Source organism: Nothobranchius furzeri, chromosome 7 (genome assembly GCF_043380555.1).
Source record: "Nothobranchius furzeri strain GRZ-AD chromosome 7, NfurGRZ-RIMD1, whole genome shotgun sequence".
NCBI lineage: Eukaryota > Metazoa > Chordata > Actinopteri > Cyprinodontiformes > Nothobranchiidae > Nothobranchius > Nothobranchius furzeri.
Window position 1 is genome coordinate 53,788,409 of NC_091747.1, and position 17,551 is coordinate 53,805,959.

General features: G+C 40.5%; 1 protein-coding gene across 4 annotated transcripts; it reads left to right on the plus strand.

The window, feature by feature from the left end:
- Window positions 1–254: 254 nt before the first annotated feature.
- On the plus strand, window positions 255–15,169 carry LOC139070678 (uncharacterized). Of its 4 annotated transcripts, XM_070553373.1 has the most exons (8): window positions 794–858; window positions 2,149–2,183; window positions 2,280–2,318; window positions 6,133–6,237; window positions 9,758–10,768; window positions 10,844–10,999; window positions 11,091–11,183; window positions 14,629–15,169. In XM_070553373.1, exons 4-8 carry the CDS (start codon window positions 6,229–6,231, stop codon window positions 14,950–14,952), a joined length of 1,593 nt encoding a protein of 530 aa, XP_070409474.1. In that variant the 5' UTR covers window positions 794–858; window positions 2,149–2,183; window positions 2,280–2,318; window positions 6,133–6,228; the 3' UTR covers window positions 14,953–15,169. The 4 variants fall into 4 exon arrangements, with proteins under 4 accessions (XP_070409475.1, XP_070409473.1, XP_070409474.1 ...); XM_070553374.1 differs by lacking the exons at window positions 794–858; window positions 6,133–6,237 and adding an exon at window positions 255–322; XM_070553372.1 differs by lacking the exon at window positions 6,133–6,237 and having other exon boundaries at window positions 535–858.
- Window positions 15,170–17,551: the final 2,382 nt, after the last annotated feature.

A 17,551-nucleotide genomic window follows, 5' to 3' on the forward strand; every position in this document is an offset into this window, starting at 1 on the left:
CGAAGAGAAAAAGGAGACAACGAACAGACAAGTCAAACACACTGAAAAAAGTATATTTAACAATAGTCAATGTAATGTAATATTTTACGAAAATTAAATGTACATTTTTTGAGTTAAGGATCACAACTCAAAAATGTGGTGGCAAACAACTTGAAACTGCCCAACTAAGGGCAAAGTGATGTTTCCTTATTGAACCAAAGTGCTGAATTTAAATAGAACTAACTAGTGCGTATGACGTCATCACGTCAGATTTATTCCCGCCTCTGAAGTTCTAGATTGACCATCTACCAGCACCATTCTCGGAACCGGAGCTGAAACAACGGTAAGTTCTTCGGTAAAATATGGTTTTATGTAGTAATATTATGACTTTATAACTGTATTAATGAATGTGCTTTACTTTTCAATATGTTTTAAATGCTAGTGGTATCAACTTAGGTTTTGTAAAACCACAGTGAGTGCCAAGAATATTGTTGGTGAGATTTAGATTTTTAGACAAAGGATTTTTTTTATTAAACGGTAATTTTTCTACGTTTTTGTCGATTTAAAAGGTTCTTATCACAGAACTCCCGTGATGCGTAATAAGAGGCGTCTTCTCTGCCCCAGCAGTTGTTAGCAACAACGCCATAGAGTGTAAAAATGTAACACTCATTATTTGCCCGTGAAAGTCAGTTGAGGAAGCCCCGTAGATTCTTCTCTCTCTCTCTCTCTCCCTGCCGGCACGTGCCTGCTTCGCATTCGGCACGTGCCTGCTTCGCATTCGCGACTGCATGGTCCCTTCCTTCCCATCGTTGAGCTGCGTTCTGTACCGCGATCATGAAAATGACAGAAATACGTCTCCATCGGAGGATAGTTTAAAAGGTAAGAAAACGTATGAAAAGTATTAAACTCACCATCAACCCAGAAGGTATTTCTGTCGATGCCTCCTTAGTTTTCATGTCCTCCTGTTAGCCTAAATATTACTAGTGGTGTTGGATAAACTGGCTGAATTCTCTACTTTAAGGATTAAATTCTCGTCGTCCAGGATCAAAAAGTAGCAAATTAGATCCACAGACAAACTAACTTCAATCCCAGTGTCAAGTGTAGTCAAATTTAGAACCCGTTTAACTTTTGTTACGGTTATTTCCTTGTTAACCAGTATTTTGAAAATCTCCGGAATTCGTGTCTGATTTTCTGTCTTCCCCTATCAAAACTGTAGAGCTTGACTCGTTTAAAGCCGGGCGGACACTATGCGACTTTTTCACTCAGCTTCAGCTCTTAACTGTACGACTTCCTCGCAGGGCAGTTCTCACAAGTCATGCGCTCACACTGCACGACCCAGTTCTCTGTTGTGACCTGACTGCTCACTCTGTACGTATGATAGCAACACGTCGGCCCTAAAAATATGCTAAAAATAGCAGTTTTTACTCCACGTCAGACTTTTTTGTCTTGCCTGTTGTCCTTCAGGAGTGCTGCAGGGACACGGATTTATGGGGGCTGGTGGGGAAAACGAAATAAAGTAAATCTGTGTTTTGTGATCAGGTTAATTTGACATGAACACGACAAACACGCTTTCTTGACAATCTTTGTGAGTAAAAAAACATGTAGAAATAAAAACGAACAACGTGTGTTATTAGGGAAATAGCGAGCAGATGCAGGATTGCGCATGCGCCGTGAGCGGTTCTGATACTTTTTGGGTCGCAGCTGCTCGCAGCATCGCTTCAACAGTGCGATACCATCACGAGGGACGATCAACATTTCAAACACACCAGAAGTTTGTGCGAGTTTACGATTGCTAATCGGTAGTTGGTCACGTGGTGTTAATCGCCTCTCATAACCCCCTGTACACTACAAGATGCTCAGCGCAAAACTCTCCCCGATCTTGTGGATTCTCGCACGACTGGAAAATCGGCTCAAAAAAGTGAAAAAGTCGCACAGTGTATGCCCGGCTTTAGACACTACAGCATTTAGTGTGCAAAAAGGGCAGTCTTAAGGATTTGGTGTTAATCACTAGAATAATAAAATGTAATGAAAATGTTTACAAATGTAATGTCAGTAAAAAAACTTGTTTTTTCCCCCCAGTCTTTTGTTTCACCATATCTGTAATATCAGATTCAATATTTAAAGTGGGGTTGTATGAACACATTTGTAATTTTTTCTTTTCCCCTTCAGCTCTCCTGATTCCTTTTTGCCTTGTTCAATGTAATGTAAGTTATCAATGAACACTGGCACTTTGATAGATGGAAAGTTTAACCGCTTATATATTAATTAATTTTCTTCTTCTCTTGCTCATTTTTCCTCAGTCCCTGGTAGAAAACCACCCAACATCTGGAATTGCAAATGTGAGTTTTGTATACATTTAATTAAATTATTAATTTTTATTATTTTATTTATTAAAGGCCCTATCACGTTTGCATTAAATACTACATTATTGCTGTAAGTCAGCCCATTAGTGTTCCTGTGTTCCACTGAAAAGACATAGCTTTTCAAGTAAGTTTTTAAATTTAAGTATCTTCTGGGCCAGCCTCTTTGTAAACGAGTATTATATCATAGGAATGCTAAAAAAAATCTTGAGGTTCCAATATTATCTGCTAATAAAGAATACAATTAAAACAGTAGACATGACACTACCTCCCCCATCATTGTTTAGGTTTATTACAGTCAAATCTGATGTAAAGATAATAGTTCATTTTATATTACTTGGTAACAATACCACAAGAGACCCTAGTTGTGCCTCAAAATAGTTTTTGTTTCTTAAAATAGTTCAAGGACAGCTTAAATTTACAATTGTGTTTGTATAACATTAAGGGTAAAAATTGTAGTAATGTTAAGAAATTAAATCTGCCAAATAATTACAGTGCAATTTCAGCTGTGCAATAAAACAGTCCAAATACAACCCCCAACTTTGCTTTCTTTCGAGGACCCAAGGGAATTTCTTATTTTAAAGTACTTTTTTATTATCAATAACATGCTTGGCCCCATGAACAGAATACTTTCTTTATGCATTGGGTTGATTTTTTTTTAAATAATTTTTTTAAGTGTGTTAAACTGAATTATATTTGATTTTAAAGGAAGTAAATTACATTTTAACCGATGCAAGAAAACATTCCAAATACAATCCCCAACTTTGCTTTCTTCAGATGACCCAAGGGAATTTCTTATTTTAAAGTACTTTTTTATTATCAATAACATGCTTGCCCTCATGAACAGAATACTTTCTTTAAAAATCTTCTGTATATTCATTCTGTGTGTGTGTTCATGATTGTCTTCATTTTTCTTTTGTAACACAGAGAAATTAGGTGTTTACCTTTTGCTGACATGTTTCGGCTGGAACTACCCCCTTCGTCAGAGCCATCAGCTGTTCGCTGGCGTTTTTTCCGTTTATGTGCGGGCAACAAAGGACGATGTCGCCCTCTGCTGCCCGCGTCCTCCCCACTGATGACACAGTCCCATGCGTGGTCCAACATGTATACCCCGTCGTCCCTGTTCATGGTGTTGTGTCCACGTCTCCTTATCTCTATCGCTTTCTTAATCCATCTTCTGTATTTTTGTTGTTCTGTGTTAATGATCTGTGTGCTGTCTGCGGGCAGCAGAGGGCGACATCGTCCTTTGCTGCCCGCACATAAACGGAAGTGACGCCGCGAACAGCTGATGGCTCTGACGAAGGGGGTAGTTCCAGCCGAAACATGTCAGCAAAAGGTAAACAAACACCTCATTTCTGTGTTACAGTGCTTACGGTATGTGCCCACCGCACACGATTCTGGTTGTTTTGCGAAATAATTCAATGTAAAATCAATGGAGCAGCGCGACCATGAGTGACATGGCGTCACACGTCAACTCGGAAGCAGCTGTGCGTCCAGAAAGCGCGAGATTACCTCACCTCAGCGGCAGGTGCGAGCTGACGAGGCGTGTCATTTGTGACTGCTCCAGCTGCTGCGTGTGCATCTGGCAAAAGGAAAATCTGATTGCTCAACTTGGAATGGGCCTCACTGAGAGGAATAGAAGAGAGGAGACTCGACATCTGGTGAGTTTATTTTGCTGTCGGAATGTTCAGGAGGTACTGTCGCCATGGAAACACATATACAGTATATGCGATATCAGTAGATCCTTGCATGTCCGCCTAGACGCCCGTCCAAATTGGTCAAAATATTGACATTAGCTGTGCGTTCAACTCGTCCTGCACGCCCGGCAAGGTGCGACTTCACCTGCGTCCGAACAGAGGAGTGTACAGCAATTTTAACGCCAGAATCGCGTGCGGTGGTCACGTACCATTACAGACTGCACGCGATTCTGGCGTTAAAATCGCTGTAAACATCTATTTGGATGCACCTGCAATCGCACCTTGCCGTGCGTGCAGGAAGAGTTGAATGCGGGGCTAAATGTAAGTATTTTAATCGATTTGGTCAGGCGTCTAGGCGGACATGCAAGGATCTACTGATCCACATAGACTGTATATGTGTTTCCATGGTGACAGTACCTCGTGAAGGGTTCCAACAGTAATATAAACTCACCAGGGTATCCAGTCTCCATCTTCTATTCCTCTCAGCGAGGTCCATTCCAAGTTGAGCAGTCAGCTTTTCCTTTTCCCAGGCGTCACGCAGCAGCTGCAGCAATCGCAAAACACACGCCTCGTCAGCTCGCATCTGCCGCTCAAGTGAGGTGATTGCGTGCTTTCTGGACGCACAGCTGCTTCTTAGTTGACGTGTGATGCCCTGTCTCTCACGGTCGCGCTGCTCCATTGATTTTACATTGAATTATGCCGTTGGATGAGGAAAACGAAATAAAGAACGTAAATCTGTGTTTTGTGATCAGTTTAATTTGGCATGAACACGACAAACACACTTTCTTGACAATCTTTGTAACAAAAACGTGTAGAAATATAAACGAACAGTGTGTGTTATTAGGGAAATAGCGAGCGAGCGGTGTTGATGCATGATTGCGCATGCGCCGTGAGCGGTTCTGGTACTTTTTGGGTCGCAGCTGCTCGCAGCGCCGCTTCAAGCGCTGATGCGCTGTGTTGAAGTTCAGAATGTGTTTACCGGTAGTTGGTGGATTTAACCATAAACTTTCCACATGAACAAAATCATATCTGTGTTATTAACCGGTCTAAGAAAATAGTGTGATTTGAATTGTTTTATTAACCCTCTGGGGTACATGGACGCATATCCGCGTCTTTTGAACAGGTCTGATTTGGGACGCTGTAGCAGCAAGACTCCGCCTCCCTGACTTTTGGTTTCAATTCAGCTTTAAAAAGGAGATTATAAACTACACCCCTGTTTTTACATTTTGTTAATAGGCAACGTAAAAGCGGAGTTATACTAAACTAAAAAATTATCTATTTTTAGACAATCTGATAACTTGTCTAAACAGCAGTTTAGTAATCCGTGAGAGGGAATGTGCTTGTGAACGTAAAAAATCCCCCACAAAAACATGAGATCCTTTTGCTGTTGGTGGAAGTCTCACATATTCAGTTTATTAAAAGGATCATTATGTAGCTGAGAGAGAGAGGAAGGCTGCATGAGTAACGAGATGTGCGCAAAAAGGAGCCGCTTTGCGGGGAAAGCAGTGGCGCGAGCGGAGTAACAACAATTAGACAGATATTGACGGTAAACCTCATATTTTGGAGCGATCCGGACAGATATGTTGTCTCTGCAGTTTAGCAGGCTTTTATTAGGCTTTAATAAAGGATGATGAGAAGGATAAATGTCCACCAGGCAGTTCAGATAGTACGGCTGTTTTTTTAACTGGAAGAAGAGGAAGTGGACGGAGACTCACAGCCGGAGTCTGACGCAAATAGCGAGGATGTTGATGATGATGTAGCAGATCCACAGGTCTGTCTTCGCTCACGTCCGCACGTTCACGCCACGCCTCTTGTTTTCTACTACGTTCGCTTCTCACAACAACACAATAGGCACACCGCACCACAGGGCGCAGCGTACATTTTGGAGAAAATTTTAGACTTTTAGGTGCGCCTTATGGTCGTGAAAATATGGTAAATTACATTTAAACTGATGCAACAACTTTTTAATCTGCAACAAAACTATTAACCTCTGAAGCTCTCATTGACTGGTGTTTAAACAGTGGTCTTCCTGAAGGAGGAGAAAAGTGTGGACAAACTCATTTGTAACAAGTGGTCCATCTGTCTTCTTTTTCTAGTGTCAAATTGAATGGCATGGAGTTGCAAAGACTGTCATAGTGTCTTCACAAGAAGATCTCAACTGCTTGGGCACTACAAACTAAGCCACGGACAATATGGAAGAGGTCATTCTTATCCATGCACCTATTTAAGTTGTGCCTGCCGATTCAAAACTTGGAATGCTTTACGGAGCCATCTAGCAAGATGTCATTCCTCTTTTAAACCACAAACAAAGGCATCAGCATATATATGTCCCGTTTGTTCTTGTAGTCTGCATTCTACAGAAAGGGATTTCTTTCATCATATTTTTGCTCATCTTAAAAACAAAGTGTGTGTCACTTGTGTGTACCAGAACTGTTTCTACAAAACAAATGTCTATGAAAACTACAAAAGTCATAAATACAGAAAACATTCTGGTAAAGTTGATGAGTTTAAACCAGAAATAGTTTTACTTACAAAAAACCCTGAAGAATTATCTGCCAGTGTTGCTGTTTTCTCAGATGGGGAAAGCAGTATTGGCTGTAATGAAACTTTAGATGATGATGCTGAGCAGTTAGAGAAGGATTTTGAGATCAAACTTGCTTCCGTTCTTCTTAAGTTAGAAAGTGTTTTTCTTGTGTCTAATGCAGCAGTCGATGAGCTCTTACAAGAGTTGAGTTATTTGATCGGTTCGCTCTGTGTACCAGTTACTAAGAATACAGTTGTGCAAATACTTCAACAGAATAACTGTCCTTTTGACCATTTACTTGTGGAAAATTTAGCAAGTGCAGTTTGTGACAAAAACCCTGTTAAAAAGGCAATAAGGAAAAAAGGGCCCCTCTCCAGTGTTTGGAGGCGAAAGGCTTATTATAGAAGACATTTTGGTGTAGTTGAACCGTTAGAATATTTTCTTGATAAAAAAAATGGAAAGTCATTTCAGTATATTTCAATTTTAAAGACTCTACAGGAAATCTTGGACTGTGAAGCAATACTGAGTCAAACAGAGCATATACAAACATTACATAAAGACTCAGGAGAAGGCATTTACAAGTCATTTTTTGATGGTGCCATATTCAAAGAAAAAGTTCTCTCAAACGAGGAAAGCATTTCATTAATATTATACATTGATGATTTTGAGATATGCAATCCCCTTGGGACATCTAAAAGAAAGCACAAAATTTGTGGATTGTATTGGACTCTCGGTAATTTGCTCCCCGGTTGTAACTCTGCATTGTCGTCTATTTACTTGGCAGCTTTAATTAAGAGCAATGATCTAAAGTCTTACAGTTATGCAAAAGTCTTAGAGCCTCTAATAAGAGATCTTCTGTTTTTGGAACAGAGTGGTTTGTATGTTCCAAAGTTAGGTAAAACCCTCAAAGGAACCCTTCAATGTGTAGTGGCTGACAACCTCGCTGCACATGGTATTGCTGGGTTTGTAGAGAATTTTACTGGAGACTACATTTGTCGCTTTTGCACTGCAAAATCCTCTCAATATCAAACAACTGAGGTTAACAGAGGAACATTTACATTAAGAGACAAAAATATTCATTCAGATCACCTAAAAAGTCTTGAAGGAACTGAAATATCCAGTTGTTATGGTGTCAAGTCAAATTGTGTCTTGTCAGAACTGTTGTATTTTGATCTAACCAAAGGATTTCCACCGGACCTTGCCCATGATGTTTTTGAGGGCATAGTTCCTTTTGAAATTGCCCTTTGCCTTGGAGTTTTCATTAAAAAAAAATATGTCACACTAGTTGCTTTGAATGAAGCAATATCATCATTCAACTTCAAATGGAGTGACAAAACTAACAGACCTCACCCTGTTGCTCAGAGTTTTGCATCAAAAAAGACTGTGGGCGGCAATGCCCATGAGAACTGGAGTTTGCTTCGATTTCTTCCCTTGTTGTTAGGGCAAAGTGTTCCTTGTGAGGAGCCAGCTTGGCAAGTTCTTTTGGACTTAAAGGACATTGTTGAAATAATAGTTTGTCCAGTTCAGACAGAAGAGTCCGTTGCATATCTTGATTTTAAGATTTCAGAGCACAGGGTCAAATTCCAAGAGGTCTTTACTGACTGTGAACTTAAGCCCAAGCATCACTTCCTTGAGCACTATCCGCACTTGATACGTCAGTATGGACCACTTGTTGCCCTCTGGACAATGCGCTTTGAGTCAAAGCACAGCTTTTTTAAGAGAGTTGCAAGGAACGTCAGATGCTTCAAAAATGTGTTGCTCACGCTTGCAGAAAAACACCAGCTACAGATGGCTCACCACCTACAGTCCTGCAAGGTTTTGAAACCTTCATTGGAAGTTTCCACTGTCACCAACGTTCAAACGGACATTCTGAACAAGGACATTGTAAGCGCTCTTAAACAAAAGTCTGTAAATGTAGAGACCGTTGCCTTTGCTGAAAGTGTGACACACAATGGACTTCTTTACAAATGTGGAATGATCCTGGTCCATGGCTCGCTGGGAGGACTACCAGAGTTTTGTGAGATTATCCACATGGTCATTCTTCACAACAACCCTCTGTTTGTTGTCAAAAAGCTCAGTGTGTGGTACATTGAACATTTTAGATCATATGATCTAAAATGTTCTCCAAACAAGGAAGTAGAAGTTCTGGAGCCTAAAGAACTGCTTGACAGATACCCCCTTGTTGACTACAGAATTGGAGGAATGCGCCTTGTCACTTTAAAAAGATACATTCATGTTTAAAGGGTGAGGAGAATGATGTGTATGCAATGCTTGTAATTGGAATATTTGTGTCATATTAACTAGTTAAAGAATCTTTATATACAGTTGCAGGAAAAGGTTTGTGAACCCTGTGGAGTTTCATGGATTTCTGCCCGTTGTGGTCCTAAAATGTGATCTGATCTTCATCAAAGTCCCAACAATAGACAGTCTGCTGAAACTAAAACCACGAAAATAATTTTGTTTTTATTTTTTTATTGAACACACCATGTAAACATTAACAGTGGAGGTGGAAAAAGCTTGTAAACCCTTGGATTTAATAGCGGATTGAACCTCTTTTGGCAGTAAGAAGTTCAACCAAATGTTTCCTGTAGTTCAGATCAGACCTTAGGAATTCATCTTTTCTTCCATGAGAGCAATCCCCCCCAGGCCCTGACGCAGCAAAGCAGCCTCAACCACGATGCCCCACCACCATACTTCTCAGTAGGGATGAGTTTCGGATGTTGCTGTACTGAGCCTCTTTTTCTCCACGCAGTGTTGGGTAGTTCTTTCAACAACTCAATTCTGGTTCCATTTGTCCAAAGAATATGTGCTAAAAGGGTTGTTGGCACATCCCATTGATTTCTTTCAGTCTTTAGCTGATGCTTGGATTCTTCTCCTCATTGAGCATTATTGAACAGTTATTGCTGTCAAAGGAGCTTCAACTATTTATTGTTCACATACTTTTTCCACGTGCACTCTGAATGTTTACTTAATGCATTATTTTAGTTTGAAAACACATAATTCTATGTGTGGTATTTTAAGGCAGACTGATTATTGTTGTTGCTTAGAATATCAGATCACATTTTACGGCCAATTTGTTTTTAGATATTTTGATGCTAATTTCAGAACGGGGTATTTAACCCTAAGCTTTACATGTACTTTTTTTTTTGTCCTTAAGAACATGAAGTAGAGACTCATGCCAATTGTTTGTTTTTCAGATTACCATGGGTGCAGCAAGACTTAAAGTCATCTTGGGCGAAAACAATGTGGAAAAATTGATTCTTCCAAATGGTATACCCCAGTCTTTATTAGAACTTGTCAATGTCGTAAAGAACACCTTTGGAATCACAACAGAAATTCGCCTGCAATACATGGACCAAGATTTTGGAAATGAGTTCTTCAATCTAAACGCAACCTCTGAACTGCAGGATTTGGGAACAATCAAGGTGGTTCAACAGGAAGTTGTTCCACTCATAATCACACTTACTGATGATGTTTCATCAGCTTGTGCCACTTTTGATGCTGTTGATTGCTCTTTACAGGCATCAAACAACACAAACATACTCCCTTCTCCTCCAAAACTGTCATTTCGAAGCGTGCAGTGGCCGGCGGTGTTTCCTATTCCACAATTTTCGTATGACACCGAGCTTGTGCTTGAAAGGGGAAATGCTGAATACAAATCATCCTCCAAATTGGTGTATCTCAGCACAAGAACCAAATCTGACATTCTGAACAAAGTATCTGAAGAAATCTTCAAGTACAAAGCTTATCCATGTGATGAACACTTTGTTGCAGTGGCAGAAGCTTTAATCAAAAAACATCCGTGTTTGAAGGAACCTGGATCCTCAAATGGATGGTACGGATGGAAGCAGAGGCTCAAGTACAAAATGGGAAATCTTAGAACCCAGCTCAGACTGCACGGGTGCCCAGAGGTAGCTGTTAACTCCATGAAGTCCAAAGTTACAGAAGGATCTTCTGGCAGAAACGTAAAAAGGCCTAAAAGGGCAGAAGCTAACTTTTATCCATCTTTGCCAACTGGGGACACTTCCGAATCCCTTGAACAGGAAAGACTTTCACTTCTGACTGAAGTGAAAATAAGACACAATGACCGGGTCATTGCAGACAAAATGGCACGCACTTTTGCATACAGGCGACAAGAGGTGGTGGACGGTGAGCCAAGAATCCAGGATTTTAAGGGTCGATGGCCGGCTCTTTTTGATCAACGCGAGGTAAGAAGACATTGTTATTTAATTTAATCGTTGACAGAGGCTTTATATATTAAAGCTTTTATGTTTTTCTTGCAGATCAATGCAGAGTTCCAGAGGCTTGTAGCTCTTCCCCTAGAGCAGAAGTTTTTTTCCCAACTTGACAAGTACTCCACCAAATTGATGACCGCCATTCGCTCAAGAGGAGGATCAACCAGGGAGAAGATATCTGGGCTGACACAAATCTTTGACCAGGTGAACTAAATTCAGGAGACCAATGATGAGTAACCAAAGAAAAACACAATGTTGGCTTTGTTTCTTATTACATTGTATCTCTCAAAACTAGACCGAAGACGTCAACAAAAAAAGAGAGTGTGTCCTGAAAGCCCTCGTCCCTTTCCTTGGAGAGGATGGAAATGCTTTCATCAAAGAATACACGGTAAGTAAATCTTTAAACGGGTAAATAAAAATGTTCTGAATGATTGTGTGTATAAAGTGTTTAGCTTAGAACTATTGTCCTTTTGGGCACCACAAGGACAATATTTGGTAGAAAATTAAGTTTTACTAAAATACCAAAAATTACCAGACGTGGCAGCCTCATAGCGCTTTCACACAAGGATCAGATCAGCTCACTTTGGCCCAGCATCACTCGGCCGGTCTCGGTCCAGTTGTGTTCAGATTGCTGTCTGAGGAATCGGGCCATGGGCGGAGACAGCAGGCGGGGGGAAGGAAGGCAGGTAAACAGGGGGACAGCATTGAGGATAGCGTGGGATATCACGGAAGAAAACAACAAAGGTTGATGTTTTTTTTTTTTTACTTTGTGCGCAGACTGCGGTTCTTTTAAAAGAAAATACCGTAGTTTCACGACCATAAGGCGCAGCTTCAGTTACGTGTCTTTTTGGTATTTAACACATACAAAAGGCGCACCAGGTTATAGGGTGCGGGCGTGGGCACGGTAAAACGTACCGGTAAAACATCTGTGCGGGTTCGGGACTCGGAACATATCAGTGCAAACCAGACATTGTGAAAATTATAACAGCCAAAAGCATGCTTCACTTTATGGGCTCGACACACGGGAGGCGACATCGCCTCTCCTCCATTCATTTTCAATGAGACATGTGCGAAAAAGCGATAATCGCGGGTCTCTCTCCTACCAAGCGAAAAACGTGCATGTGAAAGTTTGCACTCGTGCACGTGTCGTGCACGGACGATCCAGCGACACGATCCCAGAAAGTTGAAACATTTTCAACTTTTCATCGCTGTCGCTCGGACGAGGACCAATCAACGGAGGTTTCATTCACTGACCAATGAGCGGACAGGATGCTCCGTACACCTCCGAGCAAACATGATGGAGAAGTTGATTATTATTATGTTTATATATTAAAATCAGAAGTAAGATTTCACATAACTCTAGCAGCACCTTGTGAAACATCATATCTACCACTTTATTAACTCTGAACCGCTTAAATAACCTTAATTCCCTCCAACCTGACACAGCCAAGCAAAACAACGGAAGTTTCGATTTCGCCATGGAACAGAACGCGTAGACGGCTTTGCCGCTGCCGCGGATCGCCTCCCGTGTGACAGGTAATAAAAGCGACAGCGACAAATTTCGCTGATCGCGGTCGTTTGTCGCCTCCTGTGTGTCGAGCCCATTACTGGTCTAGTCCTGGTTCAGACCTGGTTTAGAGCGCACGTGCACTTCCTCATTGCGTGCGCTGACGGCTCGTGCTCTTCTAATGGGCTCGACACTCGGGAGGCAACTTCGCCTCTCCTCCATTCATTTTCAATGAGACACGCGTGACAAAGCGATAATTGCGGGTCTCCCTCCTACTAAAGCCGGTCGTACACCGGGAGTGCTGCAGGAGGACACAGGGATTTATGGGGGTTGGATGAGTAAAACGAAATAAAGAAAGTAAATCTGTGATTTGTGATCAGTTTAATTTGACATGAACAAGACAAACACGCTTTCTTGACAATCTTTGTGAATAAAAAACGTGTAGAAATAAAAACGAACAGCGTGTGTTATTAGGGAAATAGCGGGCGAGCAGTGTTGATGCATGATTGCGCATGCGTCGTGAGCGGTTCTGATACTTATTGGGTCGCAGCTGCTCGCAGCGCCGCTTCAACTTTGCGATATCCTCACGAGGGACGAGCAAAATAACACGCCAGAAGTCCGTGCGAGCTCACGATTGCACGGTTGAAGTGGTGCAGCAAGCGGCTGAGACCCAAAAAGTACCAGAACTGCTCACGGCGCATGCGCAATCATGCATCAACACCGCTTGCCCGCTATTTCTCTAATATCACATGTTCGTTTTTATTTCTACACGTTTTTTTTACTCACAAAGATTGTCAAGGAAGCGTGTTTGTCGTGTTCATGTCAAATTAAACTGATCACAAAACAGTTTTGCTTTATTTCGTTTTCCTCATCCAACCCCCATATATCCCTGTGTGTCCTCCTGCAGCACTCCCGAAGGACAACAGCTCTGTACATCTCTGAGCAAACATGAAGAAGTTGATTATTATTGTTTTAAATAGTAAAATCAGAAGTAAGATTTAACATAACTAGCAGCACCTTGTGAAACATATCTACTGTTTTTTTTTAAAACTCTGAACCACTTAAATAACCTTAATTCCCTCCAACCTGGCACAGCAAAACAAAACGGAAGATTCACATCCCCTTATGCGCTGTGTTGAAGTTCAGAATGTGTTTAGTTGGTAGATTTAACCACATAAACTTTCCACATGAACAAAATCATATGTTTGTTATTAAAAGGCCTAAGAAAATAGTGTGATTTGAATTGTGTTTTATTAAAAAAGGCAGTGGGAGCAAATATGAGTTTGGTTGTGCTTTATTTGAGCGCTATTACCAGTAATTAATCATCAAATCCAGGCTCGTAGCCTTACTTTGAACGCCCTGTTCACGCCAATGTCCAGCGGTTGGAGTTCCTTTGTCAAGCCTCCTGGAATAACAGCGAGCTCCGAGTTAATTTGCTTTACCCGTTTTTTCACATCGTCCGTGAGATGAGCGCGCATGGAGTCATAGATCAACAGGGACGGTGACGTGTGGAAAAAAACCGCCTGGTCTCTTCACATACACCTCATTCAGCCACTCTTTCATTTTGTCCTCATCCATCCAGCCCTTTTCGTTAGCCTTGACGATGACTCCAGCTGGAAATTTCTCTTTAGGCAGAGTCTTTCTCTTAAAAATCACCATAGGTGGCAGTTTCTGTCCATTAGCATGGCAGCCAAGCACAACAGTAAATGCAGATTTTTTGCGTCCCGTTGTGCGTATCGGTACCGTGCTAGTCCCCTTCTTCTCAACAGTGTGATTCACCGGGATGTCAACGGTGAGCGGCACTTCGTCCATGTTGGTTATGTGACTGGGTCACTTGACCGCGGTGTTTACAATGTCAGAACACCTGCATGAGACGGGATGTTAATTACAATCTGCCAGAATGACTCACCTTCAGATTCCTCCAACATCGTTAAAAATGATCAAATATGGAACATATCGGCGTGCGCAGGCCAGAGTGCTGAAGCTCGGCGCATTGTTATTATGAAGCTAGGGCACATGTGGAGGACACACACACGCGCAAAAATATACTTGTTTTCAATTACATTTATTGTGCCCACTTACTTTTTCTTAGGCCCACCCACAAATGAGTTTCTGGCTACGCTAATGGTGACATATGACAGACTTCTCTGAGCTCCGCAGCCATTACACGGGGTGCGCGCACCACACTTTGGGAATCCCTGGTCTAAGGAAATATCCATTGAAATTTTGTTGAAGGATTAATATAAAAATAAAATTCGGTACAGGGACGATTCCAGCCATGATAAGCTAAATGTGCCAGCTGACAGACTTTTGTGTTGTTTTGCAGGACAGTCACAGAGCAGAGATGCAAAAAGACCTGGAAGACGTCACGATGGCTGTGTATGTCATCCGGTCCGAGGGAGATGAACTTCAAGGGCCTCCTGAGGACATTGGGATTGTAATCGAAGGAGTAGAGGTTCTTGATAGACTGTCCTCAGTTGGAACAGCATGTGCACTCCTGTTAGGTTTGATCTACATTCTTAATCTGGCTTATCCAAAGGTCCTTCGCTTTACATTTGAGGTGTTGCAGAAAATTATAATGGAGCTGGAACCTCAAAAGATGTCTCCAAAGGTGCAGAACCTGTATGTGAAACTGCTAAATATGAATTAATATTGGTGGTTTGCAACCACAAGATCAGTTTTTGCCATTTCCTTTTCCAAAATGTACCTGTAGCACAGGTATGTTGTTTGTAGCTGTCTTTTTTCCCAGCATGGTGCAGAAACTATAATCTAAGCCTTGATTGTTCACTGACGGTGAAGTAATTTGAAAATAGAATTTCTAGGATTTTCCAATTCTAAGTAATACTTAGATAAGTGAGGGGAAAAAACATTCTGTAACCAGTCCAGTCATTCTCCTGATCTGGCAACAGACAGTTTACTTTAGTTGAGCATAAAACAATAAAGGTAAAGGGGAATGAAATGCTTTTGTTAAAATTAATTTATATTGTTTTTGGGCTAAAACGAAGCAAATAGACTGCTGCTAAAACAGGAGAAAAACTGGGCTGTTACAGAATGTTTTTTTTTCTCATTTACCAAAGTTTTACTTAGGATTGGAAAATCCCTTTAAAGCCAAGTGTCATCTACTCTGTTTTTTATATGCACTTCAGTTTAGATTTGTTCTTTTGCTGCATCTTGGTTTTGATTCTGGTTCAGCCATGGATTTTGGATTGCATGTAGGTTTCAGTGAAATGAGTTTTGCCTATGGTTCAAATTAAAAGGGCACCATTGATGGTACATCAGCTGACTTTTTAAACCCGTGTTTAGCAATTCTAGTTTTCGAGTGCCAGTATACGGCAACGTTTAATTGTGTCTCTGCTTCAACACACCTGAATCAAATAATCTGGTCATTAACAGGGCTATGGATTCCTGAACTGCATACTGAGGTTTTTCAGCCATTTTATTCAGGTGTATTGAAGCAAAGACAGAACTGAGAGTTGCAGTACACCCTCAGGCACTGGAATTTCCTTGTGATATAGGTATTGTTCAGTCATTTTTGTACTGTGTTAGATTTGTTCAGAGCCAGCTGAAAATAACGAGCTATTACATTTATCTTCCTTCAATGGTATTCCCCAAAATGTTTACAATTCAGTTTTAATGTCTGGCTTTTTGATGTTATATGCAATTCACTATGTGAAGTCATTGTGTTGTTAAACTGTGAGAGCATTTGTATTAAATTTTGTTACATTTTGCGTATTGTATTTTCTATAACATTTCATGTATTTTGTACTTATTTTTACAAAGTTAGAAGGCAAAATTTTATGTAGGAACAAGCGCACATTGTTTAATTTGTAGTTTTACACTGTAAAGTAAAAACAATGTAGTAGAAAATAGAGTTGATTTAGTCAAGTTAGACCAAGTAGTTAAAATGAGCTTCAAATTTCAATGTAATCAGAATGAAATTCTAACTTTAGTCACACCTTGTATTTCATTTTGAACAAACTTAATTAGATTGTGTGTTACCAGTTGACATGGTTTCTTCAAGTTCTTTCAAAGAGTTTTTTTAATATATATAGAGTTGATTTTTTGTGAATTTTTAAGTTGGACCGAAGTAGTTGGGTAATTTCAATTAACTTGAAATTTATAAATTGGACCAAAGGAGTTAAGATAATTTCAATAAACTTAAAATTTTTAAGTTGGACAAAGGAGTTAGGATAATTTCAATGAACTTGAAATTTTTAAGTTACACCAAGGTAGTTTGGTAATTTCAATTAACTTGTCATTTTTAAGTTGGACCAAAGGAGTTGGGATAATTTTAATGAGCTTAAAATTTTAAAGAAATCTAAATGAAAATCTTACTTTAATCAAACTTTATAGTTCACTTTGAACAAACTTGATTCAACTGTGTGTTACCAGTTGACATGGTTTTTTCAAGTTTTTTCAAAGAAACACTTTTTTCAGTGCAGTTATAACTGTGGCACAATGCACGAGGCAAAATGCCCCGAACAACTGGTCACAGAGTTTACTTATACCAAGAGATAAGAAAGGAATGAAAGAGAGAGAGAGAGAGAGAGAGAGAGAGAGAGAGAGAGAGAGAGAGAGAGAGAGAGAGAGAGAGAGAGAGAGAAGAGAGAAAGAGAGAAAGAGTGAGTGTCTGGCTTGTGTGGGTGTGTCTGAATAAGTGGACATGCAAAGAGGCATAGAGCAATATATATTACATTCAGTTGATTGAATCAATGATCAAGAATTAATAAACATACATTTTATTTCCCATTTTTAAATGTTACACCATCTTTTCTTCTGTATGAGGTCAGATTTAGGCTCACGAATCCGCCCTTCAACTGTGTATCTAACCATAGCGGGACTCGATTTACGGCGTGTCCGCCAATCTGTTTAAAAGTCTGACCACCTACATGTGAGACAGGTGTAGAATGAGTTGCGATATCCTTCTGTCTACAAGGATAAGGCAAGTCCAGGCACACTCTCATTCATTCAACAACGGTTAACAACATCTAAGACAAACAAACAACAAAAATCGATGACAAGAGTTGCGTTTCTATTCAAGAAGAAATGTCCAAAAACCAATTTAACCTCTCAGTTATCACACCGCGATAACTAGAGTTGCGTTTCTGTTTAAGGCAAAACGCCCAAAGGCCAGGCCAAAACAAAGTTTTGTTTATATTTCAGGTCAAAACACCCAAAAACCAATTTTACCTCTTAGTTATCACACCGGTCCATTACTTTATCACACCAGGGTTGCGTTTATATTTAGG

Coding starts and splice junctions, on each gene's coding strand:
- LOC139070678 (XM_070553372.1), top strand. CDS start 768: ATGGTCCCTTCCTTCCCATCGTTGAGCTGCGTTCTGTACCGCGATCAT. Junction 2,319..9,757: donor CAACATCTGGAATTGCAAAT/GTGAGTTTTGTA, acceptor TTTGTTTTTCAG/ATTACCATGGGTGCAGCAAG. Junction 11,000..11,090: donor TGACACAAATCTTTGACCAG/GTGAACTAAATT, acceptor TCTCAAAACTAG/ACCGAAGACGTCAACAAAAA.